At 38.5% G+C, this 17,545-nt stretch overlaps 1 protein-coding gene across 1 annotated transcript in view; it reads right to left on the minus strand.

Moving 5' to 3' along the window:
• The window catches only part of LOC119475168 (transcriptional regulator ATRX-like), a 30,229-nt gene that overhangs the window by 2,402 nt on the left and 10,282 nt on the right, over positions 1-17,545 (minus strand). The window contains exons 10-33 of the mRNA XM_037747622.1: positions 16,562-16,628; positions 11,248-11,396; positions 10,858-11,031; positions 10,667-10,769; positions 8,404-8,500; positions 8,080-8,265; positions 7,768-7,912; positions 7,076-7,185; positions 6,695-6,838; positions 6,403-6,580; positions 6,157-6,294; positions 4,718-4,893; positions 4,498-4,615; positions 3,928-4,058; positions 3,759-3,823; positions 3,325-3,401; positions 3,083-3,239; positions 2,692-2,783; positions 2,488-2,593; positions 2,214-2,391; positions 826-1,017; positions 596-739; positions 396-461; positions 207-302 (exon numbers count right to left, since the gene is read on the minus strand). Of these exons, the coding sequence (XP_037603550.1) occupies positions 207-302; positions 396-461; positions 596-739; positions 826-1,017; positions 2,214-2,391; positions 2,488-2,593; positions 2,692-2,783; positions 3,083-3,239; positions 3,325-3,401; positions 3,759-3,823; positions 3,928-4,058; positions 4,498-4,615; positions 4,718-4,893; positions 6,157-6,294; positions 6,403-6,580; positions 6,695-6,838; positions 7,076-7,185; positions 7,768-7,912; positions 8,080-8,265; positions 8,404-8,500; positions 10,667-10,769; positions 10,858-11,031; positions 11,248-11,396; positions 16,562-16,628 (3,089 nt within the window). The remainder of the gene's footprint in view (positions 1-206; positions 303-395; positions 462-595; positions 740-825; positions 1,018-2,213; positions 2,392-2,487; positions 2,594-2,691; positions 2,784-3,082; positions 3,240-3,324; positions 3,402-3,758; positions 3,824-3,927; positions 4,059-4,497; positions 4,616-4,717; positions 4,894-6,156; positions 6,295-6,402; positions 6,581-6,694; positions 6,839-7,075; positions 7,186-7,767; positions 7,913-8,079; positions 8,266-8,403; positions 8,501-10,666; positions 10,770-10,857; positions 11,032-11,247; positions 11,397-16,561; positions 16,629-17,545) is intronic.

Here is a 17,545-nt window from a genome sequence, read left to right on the forward strand (position 1 = left end):
CTATGCGGAGGGCACCTTGATGCGGTGTGATAATTAAACTCTGAAAATAATAATAACAACAAATGTATGATTATGAACATAATGTTCATTTGAAAAACATATTCTAGGTGTCAGACGTGACCTTCATTTCCATTTTGTTCAAAATGTACACCAATTTTGAATCCTCCCATTTACCACATTTACCATGATACCTTAATGTCACTCACCATTGACAACATGTAGCGCTCGATAGTGTGAATAATCACACTCTGCATTGACCCGAAGGCCATCGATACGTCTGTTCTGCTCTTATTCAGCATTTCCTGCAAAGACATTTTTATGTAATATGTATAAAACACAAACATAATCAGCAGCAGTTCTAAGAAAAGGTTTTAAAATATTAGATTTATGTATACCACTAGCTGTTCATTGGTCTTCGTATCCAAGAGGTTCTGGCTCGTGCTGGCCGGAGCGTTGGAAGACTGGAAGACACATATTTACACACAGTAAGCACACAGAGTTATACTGTAAAACACTGTACAGTCAAGGGCATGCAGTTTCACTAGACAGAGCCCTGCTCATGATACGTCATGCTTTGCAGTGAGCAGCTCTTTACCTCGGCCTTGTACTCGGCCCAGGCATCTTTGCGTTCTGCCTCACTGAGCTCCTCCTCTTGTTTATGGTCCAGCAGAGATTCATGCTCGTGGAAAGACACTATCTGGTCTTTACAGTTTCGTAAAAGCTGTGCCAGGACATCATCCTGAGAAACACATAAATTCATCATGTAAGCCTTTGTCAGACAGCTTTGTATAATATTTACATCAAAGAACCTGAAAATAAAGTCACCTTTGGCAAAACAGAGGTGGTTCTTCTGCTTTTCTTGGAGTTTGGGTCGTCCAGCAGGTCTGGCTCAAATGTGTAAAGTTCAGTCAGTTCATGAAGGGTGAAGTGCCTCTCAATCTGCTGCTGATCCACCACTCGATAGGACAAAGACTGCTTGGTCACCTGACGATCATAGATCTTCTCCTCCATGGTGCCCTGGAGATGAAAATTACTGCAGCAATAAACAGGGCTGAAAGTTTTATAGGTCCAGTAAAATTGCAGCAGCTCCAGGATATCCATGTCCATTAGACTACTTTTTACTGACCACATAAAAACTATCCAGTTTTTCTCAGGAAAAAAAAAGCAAAGATTGGGGGAAACATAAAACAAAATTAACATAAATGTGTTTGCTCTTATTCTATCAAATAATCGTCCTATAAACCCCCAACGGTATCTGATTTAAGGTACATACAGTACAGTGCAGCTCAAGAAGCTTTGCATTTTGTTCTAAAAACGCACTATGCTACCATAAAGTTCTGTTCAATTGGTTATTTCCGGACAATAGTTGATGACTGTATACATTTTTTCCCCAAAAATGTATTGGTTTTAAAGATATGCATTGGAAATGAACTATAGTGGGCTCCTACTAGGGCTGTACCAAAAACCATTTTTTGGGCTTCGAAGCTTCAGTGAGAAATAGGTAGTATTTGAAGCTTCGGGACAGTGCCGCTTCCGCACTTACTGTACACATATGCACCTCTACATACAACAAACAGTGATATTCGTGTGAGAATAACTAATAATAATTAATGTTGAATATGGATAATAAATAATGTTGTGGGATTATTCCTTATTTCATGGGGTATTTGGGGATTTATACATTATTATTATTATTATGTGATTATATATGGAAAAAAACAACAAACAAAAAACGAAGCATTCGAATTGGAGATCGAATACCATGGCAACAGTCGAAGCTTTGAAGCATTCAGGTCAGCTCGATTATCAACCCCAAAAAAATACATAATTCAAAACAAATCATTAATAGAAAAAATAAAAATAAAAAAATAAAGTTATTACTAATAATTAGATGTATTCATGGCAAAATTCCTGCTTTTTAAAACTCAATAAATAAATAAGCAATTATTCCTGGTACTGTGAAGTCAGTGCACTACAAACTGAAAAGAGACAGACCAACTCATTTGAACCTAGAATGCACCTCAGATTGTATATCTTAGATTTAGAGTACGTATCACATAGGCCAAGTGTGCAATGTTGTGTTGAGTTTATGCTTTTTACACCAAACGTTGCAGTGATATTGTTAAATAGTAGCATCAGTTAATTACAAGACTAAACACATTTCCTCTTACGTTTATCACGTGTTAGATATTAATGAGGAGCAGTAAGCTTACCTGAGCTAAGAAACGGTACACAAACACCTGTTTCAGCTGACCAAACCGGTACACCCTGTATATGCTCTGTATGTCGAATGAGGGATTCCAGGAGGCGTCGAAGATGATGACCCTGTTGGCAGCAACGAGGTTGATGCCGAGTGAGCCGGCTCTCGTTGAGATGAGAAACAATCGGCCGCTAAAATAAAGAACAAGAGAGACTTTGTCATGACACTGTGAAACTTTCTTTCCGGACCATATAATCAATATAGAAAGATTGTCAGATAATCTGTACCGAGTATTGGTGGCACGATTGAACTCATCTGTGTATTTCTTCCTTGACAGGGCAGTGGTGGAACCATCAAGACGATAGTAATCAACATTTTTAATCCAGCTGCCCGCTGTGAGAACAATGGAGCACAAAAATCAAAAGTTAAGTATCATCACAGAACACGTTTCCTAAATAAAATTTAGATTTTCTTTGCCATAAACAGAATACCTTTGAATGACGATGGGTCTCTGGCATGATGAGAAGCCTTGAGGTAATCCTCAATTAAGTTTAATGAGATCAACGACTGCGAGAACACAAGCCTAAAAATGCAAAAATGGATTTGGTTAGATGTAAGTAGGGCTGCGACTTACGATTATTTTCATGATTGATTAATGTGACGATTATTTTCTAGATTTATCGATTAATCATTTGGTCTATAAAATGTCAGAAAATAGGGAAAAATGTGCAATCCAGTTTCTTAAAGTCCAAGGTGATGTCTTTAAATGTCTTGTTCAACTAATCATTGCAGTGCTAGATATGTCAATCAGTCAGCATCTTAATAGAACACTTAACAGTCTTTCTGTGTTTAGATTTGCTTCAGATTAGAAAAGAGACATACACTTTATCGTCCAGGTCTTCAGCCATTCTGAGGATCTCAAACAAGAGCACCATCTTCCCTGAGAGCTCCATGATGTTGGCGTCCTCTTCAGACAGCATACTCTTGAACCAGCCCTCATCCAGATCCTGAGGCTTCGAGCCGATGGCTGTGTTCTCTCCTACACAGAATATAACACAGGACAAACTATATTAGTGTGCAAACTACAGGGTTGAAGTATTAAGTGACAAATGGAGCTTTAATACCTTCCAGTGCTGAAGCGCCTTTGGACACACTGCTGTCATCGTTATTCCCATCTTTTCCTTCAATCTCTCTCAGTCCACTACATCAGGCACAAAAAGAGTATATAAATAAAATATATGTCATAAAATAAGGTTGAGAACTGCCGTTTAATTGAAACAAAGTGGCTTAATAAAGTCCTCTTTATTTCTTTTCTTTTTGTTCCAAAGCATGCATTGTCTGACAAGACCTTATTTTTGGAAGGTTTTGCACATTTATCAATCTAAAATTACATGAATACATAATCTAACTAACTCAACTTGTCTTTCAAAAGCACATAAAAGGTCACAAAGTGTAACTATTGTCGTAAACCACAAGATGTGAAGAAGGTTTAATGAGAAAACAAATGAGGTGATGATAATTTGTTAAAGCAAAGTGTGATTATCGACATAGATCTTACCTCTCAGCCACAGTTGTTTCTTTATTTCTAAAAAGAGCTGCCGCTTTACTTTTATTCTTCTGTCCCTGTTGTGAAAATCCAGTTAAGCGTTAATTACAATTTTTAACACTTGTGTTAATTATGTTAAAAATAAGAAATCAACATGCGTTCAAGGTGATTTTTTTTAAACCTTTTTTTCTTTGCGGTTGTAGTGGAGCTGAAGGCACCAGGGATGAGTCCAAATTCGGCCGAGCACCTGGAAGTCCTTGAATATGTTTGCTCCGATCTTCATCCTTGGTATGTTAGGCACAGAGCCCACACCTGGAAACGCAAACGTGCATCTACTTCAGAAAGTCGAACATCTGTGAAACCCCGAATTTGAATGAAGTCTCTACAATTTTTAAGGTACAACACCATTACTGACTTCTGCTTCCTTTTCTCAACGGTTGATGATGATCATATCTCAGCCTTTGATAATTTAGTGAGTTTAGTGTAAGTGAATAAAGGAAATGTCGGCTTAACTTGACTCAAATTTTGTCTGTAGGAGCCCACTATATTTTTCTATGAATAAACTTCAAAATGGGAAATAAAATAGTCTGTAGACCTTTTCAAACTTGACAACATAAACAAAACTTAAATTCTGCTAAGGGGGAATCACAACAAACTTAAATTGGTGTGATTTGTCCTGTAGATTCTACTATAGCTGTAATTACTGTACATTTACATTCCTTAGAGCAAAAATGTGAAGACCGATTCTTACCGGTGAAGTGATCAAGGTAATAGCGATACAACTTGTACTGCTGTGGGGAAATCCTCACTGCCAGCACATACTCGTGTTTGGGAGGCAGAAATTGAGTTAACTCCGAGTAATCTCTTCTCTGAGAAAAAAAGATGAACACAGTGTTGTGAGAGCTGGAATATAAAACCAAACTGTATGTGTACATATACAGACTAAGTGCAACTGGCAGTATAGTTTTTACCTGCACACATCCAACCAGCATTGCATGAAGTACATGTGCTCTATTCTTCATGACTCGGACGTCTCTTGGTGTGGAGTCGGCACACTGGCCGTTCTGTATGGGGTTGATAAAGCGGTTTCGGAATTCGCCCAGTGAACCCAGTAGGTTCCTCTTGATGAAGTTGACCATGCAGTGGTCTGTGGGAACAAAATATGGTGCATCAATATGATGAGTTTTATTTCAAAACATCATGCCTACACTTAAAGGGACTGTTTGTAACTCTTTACATGTATAAATCATTGCGGGTCGGTGTCCCATGCGCGCTTTGTTTGGCTACGCTGTTCAGACTCTAACACAAACTACACGGAAGCACCAAAACCGCAGAAAAGGATTAAAAAACGCAAACTGCTATATCTAGTGAAGCCCGTCTTGCAAAACAATGTTGGCCGCAGTCGGAGGATGTGGGGGAGATCGTAGCTTTAGTCTCCATGGCCGGAGTCTCTGCTGTACTCTGCTCCTCTGCCTGCCTTCACTCACACACCGCGCTCATTCTCAGCTCGCTCCACCTCACGTGCATGCGCGCACACTACACACTGCAGAAGAGTTAGTAGCTCTGAGAATATCTAGTGAATGTACAGTTGACTTTTATGCGGAAATAAATGCTGCAGCTCCTCCAGACCAACAGAGGTTTCCCGTGTCTTGTGAAGTAACGGGGCTCCGCAGCAAGAAACGTTATCGTCTCCGACCAAAACTCCGGTGTCTCCCCTGTTCCCTCCGACCGCGGTCGGGAGGCTGAAGCAGGAAAAGCACTAGGATCAGCATTGATTCATAGAGGGACCTTCGTGTGGTCAGCTATAACATTACTGCCAAGCAGGTGAAATATAGAGTGATATTGTGGTTTTAGCTGACGTGTGTCGCCTCACTGTTTTGAGCGATGCTCGTTCATGTCTATGTAGAGCGAGCACAAGCGCGAGCAACAGGATGCTGACTTTCGTTGAATTAACGGCCACAGGTGTCGCTGTTAACAAGCAATTTCTGATTCTTACAAATAGTCCCTTTAATTTCCTCACTTAGATCTAACAATGAAGCACAATTTGTTAAAGTACTGCAGTTTTAGTTCATCAATGACATCTGATTTTGTGTTTTTGAAATATTTAGAAATCCTGGGTGATGTGTTTCAAGTATTCATGTTGGGCCTATTTACATATACAGTAATATATAAATATAATAATGATATATATAAAATATCAGGAAAGGTAGTGTGATATAAAAGCATAATCAGGCTCAGTGTGTTTAAAATGGGGTGACTTCAACAATTTACTCTACTGTCATACATTCATTCGGTACGAGTAATAGAAAAACATCGCAATTCTCATAACTCTGTTCTTGGATCATATTCTGCATCCCGTCAAGTTTGAACTTATGGCGATATTTAATATGACGTAATGGTACAGACTTACATTCATTCAGGTTGTTCTGTAGTGGTGTGCCAGTTAGCACCACTCTTCGTTGGGTCTTGATGGCATTCATACATCTGGAGATGTTGGATGCTTCGTTGCGCAGAATGTGTCCCTCGTCACAAACCACTAGGTCTGGACCTGAAAAAAAAAACACAGGAGAGAAAACAGATACAGATCAAAACAGTTTAAATGAGCAAAGCAATCACATATTTTAATAATATCAAGCCAGTACATATGTTACTGTACCTGGATTCACCAGTATGCTCTTCAACACTTTCTTGCACTCCACATCTTTGATTTTCTGGGATAGTGATAGGTTGCGGTACATCTCATACCCCATTATCATAACACCTCCATCTCTCCCCCACCTCTGCAGAGCCCTGATTCGTTCTGGAGGATACTTTATTGAAGCCAGTTCTGTAACCTGTAACATATTTGTGTGTCTGAACATTAACCACATGTGTGTTTTTGCACAAGTGGGAGGCATAAAGCATCTGAGGCACACCAGTTTGCATTGTCCAATTATGATTTTGCATACTTTTACTTTATCCTGTCCCATGTTGCTTTGCCATTTCTTGAACTCGCTGACCCAGTTGAGGATAGTGTTGAGTGGACACACGACCAGGGCCGTTCTGAATTTCAGGTTCTCTGACAGCAGCACCGTGTGGAGGAAAGTTACCATCTATAAAACAACACAGCCATGAATATGAAGCATTGACATTTGATCAAAGTCAACAGAGCGTTGTTTAAAATGGGCGATGTTAAGTGATGTACATACAAGCAAGCACAAAAAAAATCATAATTCATTTCAGGGTGCACTTTGTGATTTTGTCTAAAGTGACTTAAAAGTGTTTGGTGTATTAATTTGTATTGGATAAATCAAAGCAAACAGGATTATTGGAGGTGGATATGTCTTCACCTGCAGGGTCTTTCCCAGGCCCATGCAATGTGCCAGTATACATCCTGATCCAGGAGAAGAGTTGGCCTTCTTCACAGACTCACAACAACTGTCCCAAATAAACTGGACACCTGTTGGACAATAAAGAGAACACGGTAAGTTAAGTTTGGTCTGAGCAGAAAAATGGGACTCAACTGTGAAAATACACAGATAAGTCATGGCTATAGCTAGATATTTGTGCATTCAGACTCAACTGTATTAACTACAGGGCTGTCCCAAATACCAATTTTTGGGCTTTGAAGCTTCGCTGAGAAATATCGAAGGTATTCGAAGCTTCGGGACAGTGCTGCTGCCGCACAACTGTACACACACGCACCTTTACACATAACAAACAGCAATATCCGTCTGAGAATAACTAATAATAATGTTGAATATGAATAATGAATAATGTTGTGGGACTATTCCTTATTTCATAGGCTATTTTGGGATTTATACTTTCTTATTACATACTTATATATAAAAATATAATAAATAAATAAATAAATAAATAAATAAATATTGATTTGAAGGTAGATTACCATGGCAACGGTTAAAGCTTCAAGGCATTTGGGTCCGCCCCAATTAACTAATGTTGTTATTGCCTTCAACATGCTTGTGCATAATGGTAAAGCACTGTCCTCTTCAGTGTGAGTGAAACAAGAGCACAAACTAACCGTCCACCTGGTGAGGCTTCAGTCTCGTCACCAGGTTCCTGTGCACCTGAACAAGAGGCGTTTTGGTCTCCTCGTCCTGATCCAGGATGAGCTTGGTGGTGATGGGACACACCACTTGAGACAGCTCATCCTCTATAACAATTATCTGGAAAACAATGCCGACAGTCAGCGTTTTGTCTGCTTGGTCCTCCCCCTTAGAAAACCCCAATCATGCACTGTGCTTTTTGTCATTCATCAACAGGGATATAGCATCTAATGAGCAAGTACTGCTGCAGAAATGTGTCTGTTTGACCTGCTGTGTGTATGCTGTACCTCTCTCCTTTCCTCCATCTGTTGTTCCCTGATTGCCAAGCGTTTGCATCTCTCCTCCTCCTCTCGGAGGGCTTCCTGGGTCTCAGCTCGGAGATTCACATCTTCAATGATTTTGCGGATCTTTTTGCGTCCTTTGGGGGTGCCTTGACTGTCGTTATTCTCCTCATCTGCATCCTCTCTATCGCTCTGCTCAAATACAGAAAGATTCAACAAGCGATATGACCATTAGACACCAGAGCCAACTCCCAAGTTTATGGTATCAGAGATGAGCAGATACAGATTAAAAATAATAATAAACCACTTAGTTATAACATCAAACGCTACCTTTTCACTGTTGGAGTCTGACAACCAAATGCAGGGCACTTGTTTCTTCTGCTCGTAACTGTGGGGTGCCTCCTTTACGTTACTTGATGATTTGGAGCTAAAAAGAGTAGAGAATTAGAAATGAAAATGAACAAGTATATATTATACTCTATACTCAAGTGTGTGTGTGTGTGTGTGTGTGTGTGTGTGTGTGTGTGTGTGCGTGTGCGTGTGCGTGTGCGCGCGTGTGTGTGTGTGTGTGTGTGTGCAAATGTGACAGACAGATAATTTATTAGTTTTTCAGAGGGGAACATGAAGTTAGCGTAAAAATGTGGTCCAAAGAAAGACACTTTATAAAGAACATCATTCATAATTGGTAAATTGATTGTTAATTAAAACCATGATATTATAATTAATAATGTTTACTAACTATTAGTAATGCAATAATTAATGTTACTTTAACAGATTATTATTGCATACATTACAACATTTATTACACGGCTGTGTTGAATATTCAGCTCTGATTGGTCAATCACAGCATTCTACAGACTCTTAATTCTTTATAGTAGACTGTTGCTATGGACGCAGTTCTGATGTCGGACTCTGACGGGCCATTTTTGAGTCAAATTATTGATTTCTTAAGTAAGTAGCCGTGTGATAATGTACAGCAAGCAGGTCATAAAATTAAATCGAAATAAACCCCATTCAGGGCGATGCTACGCGTCAGGGTGCTCCATCACCCTGTAGGGGTTAATTTCACAACAATGACCAGCTCACTGTACATTATCCCTAAAATACAAAATGTTATAATGTGTACAACAATAAACTGGTAATAAATACTTTACTGATGTAATCAGAATGTAATTGTTATCATCTCCTATCAGCTATGATACAATATATAATTTCTGAACTAATAATTTATATTACACAAACTACTTATAAAATAACAGAAATTATAGCATTACTAATAATTAGTAAACATTTTTATCATTTCATTGTTTGTTAAATAACTAGTAACTAAGTTCAATTAACTATCAACTTACCATTTATAAATGATGCTTATTATGAAGTGTTACCAAAGTTGTTTTTTGTAAATTAAATCTTGATCTGAGTTTGATTTGTACCGTTGGTTTCATCATTTCTTGATTATTAAAGCTCTTGGTTTCTATTACAGGAACACGTACTGAACTTGTTCAGTCAGTGTACAGCAGGGGTGGACACAATATGATGAACACCTGTACAGTCTAAACCAATCTGATACATTAGCCCAGGGATAAAATATTTGCCTTAATTCAAATTTGAACCAGATTTCAAAATTGACATTAGATCAGATTAAAAGATGTGCAAAGGTTGTTTTACTGAAAGGTATTTGTATTTGATTGCATTACTGTATATTTTTATCAGCTCGTTCTCATTACCAGGGCGTCAAATACCAACGCTTTGTCACGGCCGTTGGCGTTCGATACCGATGCACAAGGCAACCTTTAGCCACCATGCTTTCCATTAACTACGATGTAAACACACGCGTCAATATTAAACACTCAGGGAAAGTGCTGTGGTGACATAGTTTAAAGAACAAAAGAGACCCAAGGATGGGTGGGAGGGGAGGTGGATGGGCCCAACAACACAGGACTTTCATCCAGGAGACCGCTCTTCGTGTCCTGTGCTTTGCGTTTCACTTTACTATCAGCTGATCGTTCCTGTCCCGTGTTCACATGGTCAAGTCACATTTCCACTGTAAAAACTGTTTTTTCCTAAACCTAACTAAGTGGAGTTTTTTTTTGTTATGCCTAAACCTAAGTGAGTGTTTTTGTTTAATTCACAACATTAAGCACGTGTTTACTGCCACCAAAAAGTAAGAGGTCTGACAAAGCTCCAGTATATGACGAGTTGGGATGAGAATGCTTTGATTATCCTGGTGTTTTGTTGTTGGGTGTTGTGAGTGAAGGCCGACAATACTGTATGTCCATGTGTTCTTCATATTACTTTATCTCTTAAAGCCAGATTGTGTAACTTTTGAAAGAAGACGTAGCACGTTCATTCTCTTACAAATGACACGTTGAGTTCATAACCATTAAACTCCACCCTTACTCAATTCAACACAGTCAGGGGTTTTACTGCCTCACTTGGTCTGGTATGGTAGGTGGCTGATGTTAGTAGACTTCAGATAGATATTGCTGCATAACAGACATCGCTGAGTCAGTCTGCTGACTTTGTAACCCTACTCTACTTGAGGTACGGTTACTGTTCTTGATGTTATCAGTGACAGCTGAAATGAATGTACCTTTTAAGTCCGTCTTCACCGCCTTCATCCTCTGACTGACTCAGCTCCTCGCTCATCCCAACATTCTCCGGCTCTGTCTCGTCACCATCACTTTCACCATCAGCTTGACAGAAATCAAAATCAGACATTAGAGCACAGTAGGTACTTCCTGTTCCTGACAGGTCAGTTTCTAATGTTAGACGTATCCTTACAGCTCAGGTGTTTGCTGCGGTCTCTTTTCTTGATCTCCTGCTTTCCTGCTTCACTCTCTGCCACGGCCTCGTCACTTGGCGCTCCCTCTAAGGTTAGTTTGTGGCGGAGAAGATGGTGCCTGAAGTTGGGCCCATCAGATGTGGTGTCAGATGAGTCTGAAGCCAAGTCTTCCCCTGCAGCAGAGATATGAATTTTATCATTTCCCCCCTTTTAAAACCCACGAAAGGCACCTTTACAATTGCCACAGCTTTGATTGTAAAGTACAAAATATCTAATTCTATTATTGGTCAATAGGAATAAAACTGGAAAAGAATACTTATAAAAAAGATGTACAAGTGGAAAGCTAAGAATGTGCTACTTTAAAAAAAAAAAAAAAAAAAAAGACTTACCATTTTCCTCAGTTTCATTATCCTCATTTCCTTGTTTGCCCTCATCATCCTCCGACTCAGATTCATCCTCTGTCTCCTCATCCGAAGAGATATCATCGCCCGAGGAGTAGTTGGCTTTGATTTGGGCCAATAGCATTTTCTTAGCGATTCTTTCAAAAGTAGAAAAGAAGGAAAAGGTACCTGAAGTTCATTTCATGATCAGTAACATCGTCTGCAGTTGGATATTGTTATACTTTAAGGCAAAATCACAATCAGTTGGACTTCAATATTTAACAAAAAATCATTCTTTAAGTGCTGGTTATGTGCCAATAGTCCTTGAGCTGAGAAATTAATTATAAATATGGAAAGACATCTTTAGTGAGTCAATCCAAATTCAGTTGTTCAATCAACATTATGTGTCAGTAATAGTCTTGAACTGATGTGCTCGTATAAAGTCAAGTCACATACAAATTACACTGCCACATCACTGGAAGACATGCATTAAAAATAATAGCAGAAAACATAAAAATGATACAGAGACGTTTTTAAGAGTAAGAATTTATTACAACAAGTTTTCTTCACAGAAAAAAAACAGAAAAACATATTCTTAGTTTATTCTCTTTTGGGGAAAGGGGGAGGGATACTTTCAATTTATTTGTTTTGTTTTGATTGTTTTTTTTACTTGTTCGAGCCTGACAGCCACTAAAATAGAAAATAAAAAGGACATTGATCTGTAGTTCATCCAATCGTGACTCTTGCAGTCAAAGAGCTACAGGCTTTTTGGACACAATCTGAGAGCTGACTGGAAAGCATCATGCTCCTCTGGTACTACCAGCCAATTACTATTATTGTGTTAAAGACAAGAGAAAGACATGTGGGACACAAACACCAAATAACTAACAAAGTCTATACATAAATATTTACTCAGAATGAAACGTAATTTCAAATGTTATTAACCCCTTTTTACTCCAGTGGAGCATGAAGTTTCAATAATGAGGAAATTATGCACATAATCGGACAGTTCATGTTTTCAAAATGTAAAAAGTGTATGGTTTAAATACCATATTGTGTTTTGACCACTCATTAATACATGCAAGTAGTTACCCTCTTAAACCCCTTCTACATCTACCTGCGTTCAACGCGCATTTCCCAACACAGGGCTGACAGGTAGATACATATGATAACCGAGAGTGAAAGAGTTTACATGGGTCTGTCGAGTTTGTCAACTCTCTGGTCAGTGATCCGTCCCGCGTTCACCCTTTCTCACCGAGCAACCTGCATTACACGCACAGGTCCGATCCTGATTTCAAAGTGTGGTTGTCAATGCAGGTCACTGGAGATGGGATAACAGTCATTTTTGAATGTCCAATGAGAGGTTCATTGTAAAAGATGTGTCACTGTATAGCAATGCCAGACACCAGCAGCAGTAACAGGCCAGAGCCTTGGAGCTCATTTGACATGCTTCAACTGGGAAAAAGGACGAAACAGAAAAACACTGAAGAAAATTAACATACTGCCACACATGACTTTGGCATTATCGCCAATGGTAATCGCATGCTGTGTGGATTTCAATGGTATAACACAGTACTTTTAATGTTTTAGCCCACTAACTACAAACAATGTAAACTTTACATTTCTGCTGACCATTTTTCTAACGATAAAGTTGTGCTATCACTACAGCTGAAGATAGACTTTTAAAGGGGGAAAAAAAACGGGTTGGTGCCGATAGGAGGCTACAATATCCCAGATTTAAGTGACTGTTGCCTAACAGCACCGCATTCACTGCTGTGCTGTCAGAAAATCCGACCTGGAAAAAACATAAGAAACAAACATGGATGTCATTAAAGGCACAATGTGTATTTGGTCGCTTTTTTGCATAAATAGTTGTTGTTTCACAGCCCACTCTCAATTCTCAGATATACAACGTCCCCATTGACATTTGAAAGCCCTGACCCGGAAGGCTTTTTAACACAAATTGTTTTTATCTGCATTATTTCCGAAAAACGGGACAGCTGGTTCACCTGTCAAGCAGGGTTTAAGTCTCCGCAAGGTTAAATACGGTACAAATTCATTCTTTGGTTTTAAAAGCTACAGTATGCTTTAGAAAATGGTCAGCAGTAATGTATACTCTGTGTATAGAAAGTGGGGTAAAACATACAAAAACACTGGTGCAGTTTCGATTAACACTGTTGACAGTGAGGACTATAAATTATTTGGATTAACTAGCACTTTGTCACTGGAAAAAATGTTTTCAAATGTCATCCCTCAGTGCTTTGAGCATGGATGCATCATAATAACTGGATATATTGTTCCATGATGTGGCCATTCTTTCCAATTACAGCTGCTTACTGGGCACACATAAAACACAAACACGACTGAGGCTTTCCCTGGCCGACTGCCCACACATGAATGGCAAAAAAGTATTCGTGACATTTTTTGGCACCTTTGGCGAAATGGAAATACAAGTAATCTTTGAATGCATGTGACAATAGATTTTCTTCATTGTTTTACGACTGCATCTTCAGTAACGTTATGAATGCGGAAGAGTTTTTCTAGGTCAGAGTATGTCACATGACCTCTAATTTCGACACCAGAGTCTCTGCACAAACCCTGTGCTGTTCCTCGGGGCATGGCCTTGAGCAGCAAACACAAAGTTTCATCCACCTTCATTGTACTAAGGTGGTGTCAGAAATGTCAAATATCTGAAAAACTCAGCAGATAAAACCAAGAATCTGTGCAGAGCTAGATACTACTGGTGGTACAGTAGTGGAAAAATGTCTTTGTAATTTGATACCAACCCTTTAAGAGAATCTCTGTAAAAGCAGCACTGTCAGAGACACAAAATGACTCTTTACAAGTAGAACGCTTTTTTTAATAGGGGACAAATGAAAAATCTCAGCCCTCTAATTAGTGCTGCCCCCTCTTAATCGATTAGTCGACTAATCGGTTGTTCTGGTCTCAGTCCACTAAGATTTCTATAATCGATTAGTTGTTTTTTATGCTTTTTTCAAGCTGAATTACTTATTTCCAAGAAACTAAAGGGCACTTCCCTGATAAATACAAGATTTAAAGTGGTGCTATTGTGTGATTCTTTGTGGAGAAACTCCGTTTCACAGATCTGTTGATTAAATCAACTAATTGATTAGTCAACCAAATCGTATGCGTTAGTCGACTAAGAATGTCTTTCATCGAGGACAGCCCTACCTGTAATCACTACTATATATTTCATATATGCAAAAGTACATGTTCCCAACCTCCAAAAGCACATTGGCCAGGTGTATCTGTATTTCAAAGATTATAACACTAAAAGATACAGACATATAGTGTTTAAAGGGAAGAGTAGCAGCAAAATACCAATAAATACCATTGATCGACAGGACAGCTGAACAGCAGCTCCACCCATCACAGCCCTAATATTTAGACTGGGACTAATATCATCTAGTCATTGAGATAATTTGGGTAAACATCACCTGGTTCTCAAGTTTATAACCTTGTACTTGAGACCTTTGTCAGTCAATGAAACCAGTAATACACTAAATGTATCAGATGTATGCTCTGAAATAATTCAACGGTACAAATGAGCACCTTAAGGCACCAGTGAGTGTCAATCTGTTATAAAGCCTGCTCTGAACTACATTAGGTGCGATTGTGGGAGTGTCAGCGGCCCAGAAGGACTGTTATTTGTAGTTTCTGGTGAACTGCAGTGATAAACGTTTGTGAAAAGGCGATATTCTCGACTCCAGAGCTAGTAGCTTGCGTGTGAACTAGAAGAGAGACTACATATCAGGCGTATAATGTCACAATAAAATGTATTATTCATTATTGTAACCAAGTGTAAATACCAGAGCCTTGATGTTGATACCTTAAATATACCACTGCAAAGCACCATTTAAAAATAAAATAAGGAATGTCAATTGAAATGCACCTCAAATCTTATCTACTGCGATCGACCGTTAGTGTAGGCGTCTACCATGATTTGCATATTATAAAACTTGACATCATTGGAAAGAAAATGTAACAATTGTTTATGGTGTTTGCGTGAGGCTTTGGGTGTTTATTACCAGAAACAGTTTTTAGGCTTACAAATTTTCTGTCAGTTGGACAGTGAAAGTAGCCCTATAACAAAATCCTGAGATTTACAGATGTTCATGATACCATCATTATAGTCTTTTTAAAAACAAAGTAATAAATCAGACTCTAAAATAATGTATCAACACTGGCATCAAATACAAGCCCATTCATGAAAACGCAGCCATAAGTAAAGCTCAAGTCATGTGTGATAGAAGAATTTCTAAATATATTCTGTGGAAAGAATTAACAAGGGAACAGGAAGGAAATTTAACTTTTGTGCCTAAAAGAACTCTAAAAGCTGAATAACATAAAGCTAAATTGCATTTACAGAGCCAGCCATTGTATAATATCTTAAATACTTTCGCCATCTTCAAATAAATAGGGCAAAATGAAATTGTCACATGATAACTTACCATGTAGGGTTAATATTAAAACATAATATCAAAAAGATAGTTCTATACATTCTTACAATTTTTGGTTGATTGAAAAAAAAAAAAAAAACTTCATAATTTTATTTTTGAAATGTAAATGTGTGCAGATAATCTGTCAGGCATGTTTCTAACTTTAAACTTCACCTGTAAATAGCAATTAAGGTAACACTGCTGCTCAACAGTTCTTTGTGCATTCTGTTATAACTCAGATGAGCAGACGGACGTTCAAAACTTTCTAAAAACTATGCTCAAATACTGTCATTGAAAACAGGTTGAGCTGTAAGGCAACATAAGTTTCATTCATTGTTCAACTGTATGCTCAGACATCTGTGGGTCAACTGCAAGGTTTCCCCTTTTTATCAGCATATTATGCTGGGAAAATATTACAAGTATGGTTTAAGATCCAATATTAATAATAAAATCTTTACGTAAAATGTATCTCTAGCATTTACATGTATACTGGGTTGCACACTAAATAAAACAGACAAGCATTCTATGTGTGTTCTGCATTAACAAAATGTAAAGCAATATAATTTAAGTAAAATAAAAACACAGACAAGCACAGTATGTTGCTTATCATTCACAAGCCTGTTGTAGGCAGGTTCAGTCTCAGTGTATCATAATGTGGGCCATGTACAGTGTACTTCTAGGATGGGTATTTGATTGCTGGGGCTCGGCTGCAGCTACGTTTTGGTCTCGTTTGAATAGACTGCAACTGAGTCTTAATGACATGGGTGTTGCTAGCTTTTGCACGGATTTTGGGCTTCGCAGTTGCCTTCCTTCCACACCTAGGGTGTTTCACAAACTCTACATCCGGTCTTTTTGAACCATACCTATTTTCGGGATCATCATCATCATCATCTTCTGCTGCCCACGAGGGCCCAGATTGCTCCTCATCTCCTACGAAAACAAAACATTTAGAGACATAAATTGCTGTGTTGTTTCAGGAGAGAAATCACATCCATTATCAAAGAACAGGTGAACTGTGAGCTGCATTACACCAACATGCCAAGAGACATTTTGACTTGTCATAGCAGGAAAGGCACGGGTGGAACTAACAACAATAATTACGGCACATTAACAGCAATTATTGTATTCCAATAATCCACAACAATACCATATGTCTGCCAAGAGCTGTACTCAACACCTTAAATAGCCCATGAGGGTGTGTATGTTAAATGTATTATTAATAGGGCTGTCAATTGATCAAAATATTTAATCACGATTAATCGTATGATTGTCCATGATTAATCGCACATTTTTTCATCTGTTCAAAATGTACCTTAAAGGGAGATTTGTCAAGTATTTAATACTCTTATCAACATGGGAGGGGACAAATATGATTGCTGTATGCAAATGTATGTATATATTTATTATTGGAAATCAATTAACAACACAAAAACAATGACAAATATTGTCCAGAAACCCTCACAGGTACTGCATTTAGCATAAGAAATATGCTCAAATCATAACATGGTAAACTCAAGCCCAACAGGCAACAACAGCTGTCAGTGTGTCAGTGTGCTGACTTGACTATGACTTGCCCAAAACTACATGTGATTATCATAAAGTAAGCATGTCTGTAAAGGGGAGACTCGTGGGTACCCATAGAACCCATTTTCATTCACATATCTTGAGGTCAGAGACCCCTTTGAAAATGGCCATGACAGTTTTTCCTCGCCAAAATTTAGTGCCAGTTTGGGGCACCTATGCAGCAGTTCAGTATGACATAGTTGGTACCAATGGTTATTAGCTATTATCGTGTTAGCTTTGTTAGCCCTAATTATCAAGGATTCTGATACAATCACATATATCTG

Source organism: Sebastes umbrosus, chromosome 17 (genome assembly GCF_015220745.1).
Source record: "Sebastes umbrosus isolate fSebUmb1 chromosome 17, fSebUmb1.pri, whole genome shotgun sequence".
Lineage (NCBI taxonomy): Eukaryota > Metazoa > Chordata > Actinopteri > Perciformes > Sebastidae > Sebastes > Sebastes umbrosus.